This window comes from Oncorhynchus gorbuscha, linkage group LG19, assembly GCF_021184085.1.
Source record: "Oncorhynchus gorbuscha isolate QuinsamMale2020 ecotype Even-year linkage group LG19, OgorEven_v1.0, whole genome shotgun sequence".
Classification (NCBI taxonomy): Eukaryota; Metazoa; Chordata; class Actinopteri; order Salmoniformes; family Salmonidae; genus Oncorhynchus; species Oncorhynchus gorbuscha.
In genome coordinates, this window is record NC_060191.1 from 10,973,698 (window position 1) to 10,986,015 (window position 12,318).

Here is a 12,318-nt window from a genome sequence, read left to right on the forward strand (position 1 = left end):
ATGTACATGTATGCGTATGTACATGTATGCGTATATACATGTATGTACATGTATGTGTATATACATGTATGTATGTATGTGTATATACATGTATGTATGTATGTGTATATACATGTATATATGTATGTATGTGTATATACATGTATATATGTATGTATGTGTATATACATGTATGTATGTATGTATGTACGTGTATATACATGTATGTACGTGTATATACGTGTATGTACATGTACGTGTATATACGTGTACGTACATGTACGTGTATGTACGTGTATGTACGTGTATGCGCGTGTACGTGCGTGTACGTGGATGTACGTGTACGTACGTGCGTGTACGTACGTACGTGTACGTGCGTGTACGGGTACGTACGTGTACGTGTATATACGTGTACGTGTATATACGTGTATATACATGTACGTATATATACGTGTATGTACGTGTATGTACGTGTACGTATACTTGTATGTACGTGTATGTGTATATACGTGTATGTACGTGTATGTGTATACACGTGTATGTACGTGTGTGTATATACGTGTATGTGTATATACGTGTATGTATGTATGTATGTATGTATGTATGTATGTATGTATGTATGTATGTATGTATGTATGTATGTATGTATGTATGTATGTATGTATGTATGTATGTATGTATGTATACGTATGTGTGTATATATATCTGCCTGTTACTATAAATGGAGAGGAGCAACTTGGTGGCGCAACTACTCTCGAAAAGGGGGGATGCGAAAAGTCTCAGGGTTACAATATTTCAAGTACCCCGCGTGTAATGTCACATAAACAGGGAAATAAAACTATGCGTAATGTCTCCTTGCTGTACTGTGACTCTCGGTAGCCCCGATAATTTAAGAGTTTTAAACATGAATGTGCATGGAGCTGCGTCAACTCCGCTGCTATCGGAGTGTATCTCCACAGCCCCCCCTGCGCTCTAATAGCTGTTGGAACAATCCGCATCGCAGGGTGTGGATCCGGAGCGGTCCAGAAAGGGTAGCCAGCACAGGGTGTAATAACCGGAGAGGGGCGAATATGAGTTAATGCTACCCGGGAAGAACACCACCTCGGAGGTGAATATCCTGTGAGAAAAATAAGAGGCTTGAATGAAAATATAGTTAATTGTTTGACCTGGAGGTATCAAAGGCGACAGGAGCGTGAGGAGAGAGCATCGAGACACATACAGAAGCTCCGAATTGATTGCCAGCGAACGACTGCGTAGAAGACAGTATGAGAGGGAGGTGACAGTGTTGAAAAGTCTATTGCTTTTGATCATTTGGATCTACGGAGTAAAGTGTTTTGTTTTCAATGCACGTTTTTATTTTACTTTCGCGGGGATCAAGACTCACTTCCGGAAACCCACTTACTTTTTGTTGAGCAGTCGCTACAGTTTTTGAATCAAAACTGACGAACAGACTCCAAAACCGGACTATTGTACTGTCGTCAATGTCTTGTCAGACGAGATACGTCAATTAAAATAATTAAAATATTATCTGGTAGAGTGCGGACCGGATCTATTGCTATAAATATTATATTCAAGTATTTGACATTCTGTAGTTAACAAACAGCCTTTCCCACCCTAGTGAACTGGCGAGAGAGAAGGATACATTGTTGCTGCGTATGAGGACGCGTCTCTGGCACATCAAATCAAAATTGAATATTCACTGTTTTTTATCATCAAGAGATTGCATTGACTCTACCTAGATCAGAGGCTTTGGAATAGAGAGCAAGAAACTGAAACTGACACTAAAAACGGTTTTTACTTTTGTTGTGCCTTGGAATACACTTACTTGCACATGAGCACTTTGCTTTGTCATATTTATTTTTGCATGCACGTGTTTATTTCTTCTTCCTGCACACGATAACATTTTTCACAAGCTAAAGGTTGTTGTCACTCGTGTTTTTAGTTCCGTGTCCCTCTCCTCCCACCTCTCGACCTGGCAGCGCTTATTAAAGGCACCGGTTTACTGTGGACTTCGCTAGTTCCTTCAAGGGGGAAGGGTAGATTTTCATGTTTGTGCATCTGGTGGAGGAGACAAAGACAAAAAGCTTTTACTGTGGATGATTTATCTCTCTGAACTGTACCTGTTGTGTCACTGGATTAAACCAGCAGGTTGAAGTCTGGGAAAGAAAACAGCACAGATGTTTTGGATTGCTTTCACCTTTGTTTTTTGACTGATTAGTTCACAATAGGATACTTACACGGAATCTAAGAGGCAAAGGCTATTTTTAGAGTGATGGGGTAAATGGTGGTAGTTGGAAATTGAGACCCCCACACTCAGCTCACCAACACTTCCAGCTTTAGCTCTGGTTCCATTGTCAGCTGCTGAATTATCAAAACTGGAAATTCGAGTGGGGGTCCTGTCTCAGTCAAGCTCCCAGATATACATCTCACCCTGCTCAACTTCTTTTTATCTTTGACTGGAATTAAACTTTTTTTTCAGCACGGAACAAGGAACAATGCATGAGAAACTGCACTTATAAAGAAGCAAACTTGAGTAACCAAATATTTTCTTCCCCATATACACAGAGAAGCATATATATATATATTAAATAAGAAATAGCTATGAATTATATAAGAATATGTAGTTTAAATAATTATATTATATTTTTACGTCAGAAATAAGTATTGTTGCCTGAAACCCAGTTCATTGCCTTAGAGAAACATAGTAATAAAGAATACAGAGGAAAGACGACGTGGAACTTTTTTGGAAACAAGTTAATGGTGCCTTTTTAGTTTCGTTGGTTCCTAATGTCTCCACCACTTCAGGATTGAATTGTTGACAAAGAAATATTTTTGTGTGAAACCCTTATATACCTGCCTTTCCGGTTCAAACCTGAGTTTTATTGTTGTTGGATGTATATTGCTGGATTGCAGAGAGTTCTGAAGAGTTCTGAGCTGAGGATTACCCCTTCACTCTACACTTGATGCATCCTCATAGTTTTCTAAAGTAATTTTTGGAATCCCCAAATTATAAACTTTGACTTGATTTCTGGGATACAGCATCCCAACACACAAGAGTTTCAGATGGTGATCACTTCGTCAGTGGAGGAGAAGCCACAGCCTTCTAACAGAATGGTCGCAAACTTGCCGACCGAATCTTGGATCAACAACCCAGAACAAAATCGCTATTTACCAACTCAGTCACACCTACTCCGGAAACCGACAAAAAGTTAGTACAAATATTGTTGGTTTGTGAATGAGTATACACACTCACAGTTGAACAAACAGACACACACTCTCACTCACTCTCTCACTAAGCACGTGTTGTAAACTTTTAGTGGATCAATCTAAGCAAAGATAGTTATTTGTCATACTTGAATAATGAGTGTGGAATTATATGTGGAAAAGTACGTTGTTATTCCATCACCTGTGTAGTTCTCTGTGAGACCCCCTCCTCTCTTCCAAAAGGTTCCCCACCTCTGTGGGATGTTGTCATGGAGCTTTTGTACCATGTGATATCCTCAATGCTCTTAGTTGAGATATGAGTATTGTGTATCCTTACATGTTCATCCTGTATGACGCAAACTGATAAGACCGATGTTCATTATAGCATGAGTTGGATCAAGATGTGTCTGCCTATGGCACCAACTACCTGCTTTCTCTTGGTTGGTTCAATGCTTGTAAATGTTCAATGTTTTGAGCTGAAGCAGTTTGTGGTCTCTGACTTGAGGATTGTTCATGCATAGTTTTGACTTGAGCGTTGTTTTTGCGTAGTTGTCACATGAGCGTTGTTCATACATAGTGTCTGCGATCTGTGGTGTTAATGACACTGGTGCTTATCATCCTCAAAGTCATGAACAATCACAGAACTGCGTGCCATTGTAATGGTCAAAAAAAAGACAAAAAGTAGCAAGAATTATAGTGATGACGTAATGAGAGGAGGGCGAGAGAATGGGGGAAAGACCTATCCATTATTTCCATAAGAGTCGGAGGATTAAACTTGAAGCTGCAGAGCTCCATTGGTCGGTGTCCTACTACTGTTCTCATGGATGCATCAAGTACAGTTTTCATCATTGTTGTAGAGCACTTCGGTGGAATAGCATACACATGTTTTAATGCAGTAGAATGGAACTAATACAAATATTGTAATGTTTTGTTACTGGCATAACAATGATGTAATTACAGAATCAACCTGTTCATATTGTTCCGAGTTCATTTTTGAACTCAGATTGGATAAAAAAACATTTTTTAACACCTACCTCGACAATAGCCGTGTTAAACCTTTATGCTCTATCATTTTAAGTTGTTTTAGGTTTATTTTAACAGGGCCGGTGATTCCCAGAAATGCTCATCACAAAAACTCAAGCAAACCCCACATAGAGAAGTTCCATCTCGGAGACCCTAACCCCCTTTCCCCTTCTCCTTTCCCACAATTGTCTCCAGCCACTTGTTCAAACAATTGTGGGAATAAATTCATTCCCTTTCAAGGGTACCGTTGCCCAGGTGTTACTACTGCAGTCCATTGATCTTTTAGTCCTAGTGTTTCCATGGATGGACACATGCCTTTTATGTTCTGCACAGCTGTGCTCTACTTGTAAGAGTCATGTGGTTCACACTTCAGCGTGTTTTACCATGGCAGCTGGGAAATCCTAGCAAAGCTGGGAGTTCCAGTGTGTGTGTGTGTGTGTGTGTGTGTGTGTGTGTGTGTGTGTGTGTGTGTGTGTGTGTGTGTGTGTGTGTGTGTGTGTGTGTGTGTGTGTGTGTGTGTGTGTGTGTGTGTGTGTGTGTGTGTGTGTGTGTGTGTGTGTGTGTGAGGTTGCAAAACAACTTTATTGATCTGAGTGTTAAACCTCAAAGCCTGTGATGGGGCACCTCAATGTGTCCTATCCTTTTCTAGGGGCCTGATGCATATTGTTTTTAATACTCAGGTTAGGTTTCTATCACCTCTGTTGTGGAGATTCCCTTAAAGTTTCACTGAGTTACATAATATTTGACATTTGGGCAATTCACAGTTTATTTTACGAGTAGCATGACAGATTTATGTTGTTGCAGTGTAAGTCAAGCGCTTCACGGAATCCCTGCCCCTGGGGAATTGCACATCTTATGTTTTGTCACGTTTCACGGTATCTGACTGTTGTAGATAGATTCTCACTGTCTGGACCTGCTGGATCAATACAGGTCAATCAAAAGCAACACCTGGACCTACAGGTGCAGGGGTTTGAACTACTTTTGAACACCAGGCTTATTGTTGTGTTATTACAAAGGATGTAGCCCGTTTTATTAATGAAAACGATACCTTAGTGTGGTGACATTCAGGCAGTGAACAGCCAGATCTGTGTTAGTACAGGAAGCAGCTAGTGGAGATGGTGATGCCTATTCAATGGACGGAAGAATACATGTGGAAGTAGAGGGAGAGTTGGGGATGGGGGTAGATGAAGGCATGAATGAATACTGAGTTAGGGAGACAATTGTCCAGTTTTTGTAATGCTCTTCTTTTTATACTTTCATTTGATTATTTATGTGTGTAAGGGTTTCCCATTCTTGCCCAGTTTTGGAATTGGCTCAAGAAGGGAATTCAATTATCCGTCAATCGTTTATCCACTTAATGCTCTTTAGATATAAATGACTTAATTGGCCCATTTAAAAATTTAAAAAAGTTTTCAAACAAGCAATCTAAAGCTTCTGTAAGGACGACCGCACCAGCCACCTACCCCCACTGATCCCAGTCTGACCAGCTGGTCCAGCATGGTAGCAGGGAAGCACTGACACCGCCATTGGTCAGACAGTCAATCAGTCAGTCATGCACTTTGTCCATGGCTGTGCCCTTGATGCTTGACATTGTAGCACTTATTTTAAGGTCACAGCTTTCCATGGTGCCATTTATCTCAGGAGTTTCCCATCAAACGTAAGAGAGTTATCGGCATGTGGCTGAGAGGCCAGGAGAGGTTGGGTTGAAAAGTGAAGCACGAGGAGAACACTTGTTGAATAGCTGATGGGATTCACCTTGTAGACTGCTTAGTGTACAGTAGTTTAATGCAGATTCGCCCCCATAAGCCTTAAATTGGATTGCAGCTTGGCTCAGGAAAGGGCTGTCTGTGTCCCTCACTGGCCTGTCGTTCCCATCCCCCTGCTGAGAGACTCCCACTCATGACACAGTGAGCCGCCACTGAAGTGGGCACGGTGTCTGGGGGTTACATTGAAACTTAGCTCACCTACTGTTGTCTGTCATAGCATGGTTGCTAGAAGTCTAGTAGATATTAACCAAGGCTTCTGCTTGATCATAAATAAAACTTATCATGCACTGAAATAACTTGACTTGGTGATTACCTAAGTTGGTGGCCATAAACATTTTGGCAGTTGGAAAGTTATTTAGTCCCCCCGCCTCCCCTCAACCATAAGTATTTCTCACTGGTCAGACCTCACTCCTAATATTGCTATCTCTATTGGTGGGGGGTAGGGAGATGGTGACACTTCGAGTCCACGTTTACAGCTGAGTGCATAACTTTTATTGTTGCCATTATCACTTCCTAGTAACAGCGATTTAGCAGGCTAATTGTAAATCAACACACAGCTGTAGTTGTCAATTGTAACTCGAAGCTCCTCTCTGGACTTTAAGAGGTATCAGACTCTGAGACATGAGGGGAAAGTGCAGTCTTTATTCCCACATATCTGGGTGACTTCTCAGCTATATCCCCCTTTAATTTAAGTTATTTTTATCTGAGTATCCAACTGACTCGTTCTCTGCTGCCTATTTCCGTCCTCAGTGTGGTGCGGGCTGAGCGGCCATGTGTAGGTTACTGACTTAGTTTTAGGGCCCTGAGTAACTGGGTAAGTATTTCACTGTTAGTCTACACCTGTTGTATACGAAGCATGTGACAAATAACATTTGATTTAACTGTCTGAAAGATGCTGGAGAGAAATGTAACATGCTTGAGAAAGAGTGTGACTTTCTGTTGTTCATTTATTTTCTGTCTGGAAATGTTGAAGATATGATAATAGTTAGGCCTAAGGCCAAAGGTAAAGGCATGGTGGGAGCATCTTTTCCTGAAGTAGAAGAACAAGAGGGAGAAGATGAGGGCCATATTAGAGCTGGGGAAAGAAAAATCATCTCAGGTTAGGCCCTCTGTTAGTGGAGTTTGGACTGTGAGACTGAAAGCAGCGGTATCTGAAGCAGTCACACAAACACCACGTCCCCACCTCTGCACTTTGCTCCTTTCCCCCCCTTCATCTTGTTTGTTTCCTGCACTAATTTATGGTCTAAAGGTGAAACGTCTCGTCCCCTTGCTTACCGTGGTTGAGTCATGTTTATCCTTCTGACTTTCCAGTAAACAAGATACTGAAGTTATCATTCATTCCCCCACTCCAAGAATGTGACTGAAGTGATGCAATCAATGCTCTTGATTGCTGCGTTTTTAACAAGATCCCCAGACAGTATTGCCTGTTGGACTGTGTTGTGTTTGGTGTGGTTACAGTTAGTGGCAGGTGCCTGTTACAATGAACCTGTCCTCCTATAGCTCCTCCCACCAGCCTCCTCTGCTGTAGAGGAGGTGGTGGGTGGAGTGGTGCTCTATAAGCTGCTGTCCCTTGAGATTGTCCCCCTTTGTGGAATGTGATTCATGTGGAAGTTGGTGTCATGTGGAGGTAAACAAATGTGCCATCCAATAAATCAGTCTGGGTTGAGTATCCTTGTTGTTGTAGCTTAGCTGGGAGGAGCTGGTATACAGGGTTAGGGGGGGGGGACCTCTGCAACGCTCCCAAGTCTGTCAAAATGGTCCTTTAGGCTTCACCCCTCCATCTCCCTCAGACTGTAGCTAAGAGGGAAAGTAAGTTTGTTATTTTCTGTGGCTGTGACTTTTAGACTGGTGATGAAGCAATAAGGATGTGTGGACTAGAGATTGTTAGGGAGGCGAGTACGTAGGCTAAGTGTGTGTGTGGGGGGGGGTTGAGGTGATTTGTGTTGTGGTGGTGTTTCGCTTCACACTAGTTAAATACGTTAAAGGGTAGGAAGCAGGAGTTTTTACTCACCAATGTAACACAGTGTGGTCAAAGACATAGTAACTTAGTTGGAGTCATGGTTACCTACAAGTACAAACATAGTTATGTTTTTGGGTTATTACGTATTTATTACCTTATTCCTGGATAGCTTCTAAACTACCCAGAATGCACTATTTCTCAGTCATTTGGAGGATCTATGCTGTGCTACTGAGTTGGTATGCTTGCTCACTAGCTATCTTAAACTGGTTAATGTTAGCCAGTAGCCATGCTAGCATTTAATTCAATTCCAGACCATGTGTTGGTGGTGGTGACCTACAATCCACCAATCACAGGAAGTATGATGTAAACAAGAAGTAGATGGGGCATGTACGGCAATGGACACGGCAGGCTCTAGTGCCTTCGTGCAGTGGGCTTGTCTGTTCTCTTTTTTGTTTTTGCAAACTTTTCGGCATGATCTCTAACGTTAGCTGTCCAGTTAGCTTGCTGGATAAGATAACTGCAAATAGCTAACATTCTTTAATAACGGGTTAGATGGCGTTATGTGTTTATAAAACTTTGGTTTACTTTAATGTAGCTATAAGCCAGTTGTTATTAGCAACTGGCTGACTCATAGTGCTAAGATAACGTTAGCAGGCTAGTTGGTTTAGCAACCTTGCATGTTGATTTGTAACAATACAATACATTCATGAAGTATTTGCTTTGCTTCTAAGTTGTCTGAAAATGTAATTGAATGCAATAGTCATTAGTGCAAACAATTTGGTTTAATTTTAAGTTATACATTGTGTTATTTTACCACTCCTTCGACCTCCTCTTACCCCCCCCCCCCTGATGACGCAAGCTTGAAAGGAAAACATGTTATTGTGCAGCAGAAGCAGAGCTCAGTGTGCATGTAGCCTGTACCCGCAGCCCCAGCCGTCCCACATCTCCTGACAGACAACCCCCACCCCCACACACTCTGCACCCCTCCTCCCCCGGCCTCTCCCCTGCTGCGCATCACTCACAGTATCCACGCTGACACAGCCACTTCCATCACTGAAAGCACATAAAACATTTAGCAAGCAAACTCTCTCCTGCTTCTCTCACTCTCTCTCTGACTCTCTCCTCTTTTTCTTGTTCTTTCATAAGTAAAATAGGCAGTTTGCGAGGCTGTATGTAAGTTCACACCTCAGTGGTGAGTTGTAACTCTTCCCCCTCTGCTTCCTCCACCTGAAGAATCAGACTGACCTCTCCTGTTAGCAGGCAGGACTCGATGGATAGCTGCTGCATCTACAGGAGCTGACATGCCCAGCTGCTGCCCACCAAAGGAGCTTGATCACACTGAGATCGATTAGAGCTGGTCAGTCTAATGAGTTAGTCCAGAGCTGAGGAGAACCTGCAGCCGTCCTAAGATGTGAACAAGGATGAGAACCTTTGGGTCACATTTGAAACTTGTTGGTTAAGGGAGTGGTTTAGATGCTGTAAGTTGCTACGTTTTTGGCAACGATGCCAAACATGCCCGCCACGATGCCAAACGCTGGGTACTAAGCACATCCTCATCCATACCAGCTCTCTCTCTGTAGTAGAAGTTGTCGAGCCAGAGCCCAGAAAGTACCACGGCCACAAATCGTCCTGTACCAGGGCTGTCGTCGGCCTTCCTCTCCCATTACATTTGGGAGAGGATTTAGTTATATTTGTATGTACTGTGTGAGTGCTCAATTTACCAGTGTCACTGTTTGATGAGAGAGGTTGATCCAGATGGTTGTTATTTATAGCTTTCAGTCTGACTCAGCTTTGGGGGGCTGACTGTCTATAAAGTTCATTGGGGGTGTAGCGGGTGGTGTTGGGGTAGAGGGGTCGGTACGAGGGGGTGACCAGGTATGGGGAAGCTGGCATGGAAACTAGTTTGATGACACTGAGAAATTACACCTCATTGGAACTTTTGAGTCAATACCTGTTACTTGAAGCGGTAGAGGATTTATCATTGTCTTTTATGCAGTGTTCTGTTTGACACTGTGGCTGGTCTTCAGAGACCTTTTGGGTGGCTGCATGTTGGACCCCTTCTCCCTCTCAACTGGCCCCCACTGTTACACCCAAACACAGACGCTTCCACTCGAGGGACGCACTTAGGTTTCTGTGGATCACTGGGGCGTGTGGGGTGGGACATCACTCCCGCTCCTGTTCTGATGAATAATCTTGTTTCCTCCTCCTCCACTTTGACTCACACTGCCAGACACAGGGATGACATCTCTCACTTCCTGAGAATCCTACCAGCCCCCCTCCGCTCCATTTCTTGCTGCTAGACGTGTTAGGCACAGTCAGTGTGTGGGTGGTCAAGAGGAAATGAGGAAGAGCATTGGCTGCTCTCAAATAAATAAAGCACTCTGTTGCTGCCCGCCGGCCGGCGCTGTGAGCAGGCCAGTGATATGAGGAGGTTTAGCTGGTGTCTGGGCAGTGGCAGGTGGAGATTGTCACCAGGAGGACAAGGAGTTTTTCCTGACCTGGACTTAGTTTATAAGCCTAATCTGCAGTCAGTTCACTCCATAGGATGGCTCACACTTCCAGTGAATGCCCAGAACTTCCTCCTTTATCAAACTACTGTGATACTGTGGTCATATGATGATAGGTACTTCCCTCCGGCCTGTCTTCATCCTGTTGGATTGTATCCGAAGCCAAGGTGGTTGTATTTTCAGTCCAGTGATTGACAATGACCAGATGTACAAGCCAGTCATGTCATGACAATGATCTGATGCACCAATCATGTCGGCAGTGCAGGCTGGAAGCGGACATTACCGCTGTGTCCTGATTGGATTGTTGCCCGGCATGTGGAAGCAAGAGTATGACATTTGACCTTTGAGAAGTAGCTAATGGTCCGGGTCTGTACAGTGAGGGTCCAGAGCCTTTACACTGAGGGACAACTAGAGGTTTCATATGGAGGGACACACAGGTACATTATGACATAGAATTTGACAGATGGAATGTCATATTCATGATGTACAAGCAGCCAGTCTTGCATACACACATTCTGTCTCTCCCTCACTCTCACACCCCCTCTTTCACAGTCTGGGCTTGAAAGCGCCGTGTCAGAGTGCGCAGTATTTGTGTCTCAGCTGTGCCTGTCCCTCAGTGCCAGCGAGCCGGCTGTGCCGGGAAAGAGGAGCATGAGTGTCCGCAGTGACCTGACCTGGCCCAGACACAGTGGGCACCACGAGGGCATGGGCTTAGCTTCCCCTGCCACACTCCCTCGCCCTCGCTGGGTCTGCACCCTGCACAAGGTCAGCTCAGAGACAGTTCTAGAAGAAGATTTAGCTTTTGGAACTTTCTATTGACAGTGGTGCCTTCTCTTGTGAGCACTGACAATGGACAAGCTTAGTCAGGAAAGTAGTCTGGCTGTCGTCAGAGTGACGACAGGGAAAGTGTGTTAATGTGTGTAGTTAGTATGTCAGTGTACCAGCCAGGCATCCACAGTGTCGTTGCATGAGCGGGAGGGTAATGGACACCAGTTACTTGAACAGTGGGAAACCGGTGGCCAAAAAGCTTCCTTCTGCTTTGAAGCATACAGACCTAGCTCTTTACCCACACTCTATCCCTTCCCTCCTTCCATCATCCCCCCCCCCCCCACCACCACCTCTTGCCTTTTGCCCTGTGTCCAACTTTGGCTTGGTGGCACCACTACTCCCGTTACCCTAACAGGGTATAAGAGGGGCCAACACGGACAGGGGCGGGGGGAGGGACGGTGGGTTCAGCTGTTGGCCTTACACCCCCCCACACCATTTCCTTCCTGTTCCTTAGAGACAGATAGTGGGATGGTCTGTTGCTATGGTGACACACTGATTGTCAGCTGTAGAGGGGTGTGGTGGGATACCTCACGGTCCATGCACAGTTAATTGGTGCAAATGATTACTTCAGACACCCCTGTCTGTATATATTTAACCCAGTCCGATTTGACACTTGCATTAGTGAGGATGAATTCTACCCTGTGCAGTACACCTGTGTGTCTGTATATAGATGGCTGTGTGCCCTTACCTACTATATTTTATTAATATCCAGCCCCATTAGAGACAACATTTGTGTGAGTGCTTTGGCCAGTTGGGTGAGAGAGACTGGGGGAGAGAGAAAGAGGTAACAGGCAGAGAGAAATAGAGGAGGAAGAGGGAGGGTGAGAGCGGCATTGTGGGAAGGGTTGCTGATACAGCACAAGCTACCAGGTTTATTTATAGAGACCTCGCCGTCCAGCCCTTGGATACTAGCATCCAATGAGCAGCCAGAGAGGAAGGGGGTGTCACACTCAGGAAGTTCTCAATGTGTTCACTTCAGCATTTAAAGGCACAGTGTGACATTTCTCAGTGCTCGGCAGATAGCCCTCATAACTATCGTCATATCCCTCCC

The 12,318-nt window shown here is 44.1% G+C and overlaps 1 protein-coding gene across 5 annotated transcripts in view; it reads left to right on the forward strand.

Annotated features, from left to right (window-relative positions):
- The window catches only part of LOC124006238 (dual specificity tyrosine-phosphorylation-regulated kinase 1B-like), an 80,886-nt gene that overhangs the window by 53,760 nt on the left and 14,808 nt on the right, over positions 1-12,318 (forward strand). For 3 of the 5 annotated variants that reach the window (XM_046316120.1, XM_046316121.1, XM_046316123.1), the window contains exon 1: positions 979-3,187. The exons of 1 other annotated variant lie outside the window; for it this stretch is intronic. In XM_046316120.1, the coding sequence (XP_046172076.1) occupies positions 3,043-3,187 (145 nt within the window). In that variant the 5' untranslated portion in view covers positions 979-3,042. Of the gene's footprint in view, positions 1-978; positions 3,188-12,318 lie in introns of those variants that run through there. One more of the 5 variants, XM_046316124.1, reaches the window with a different exon arrangement.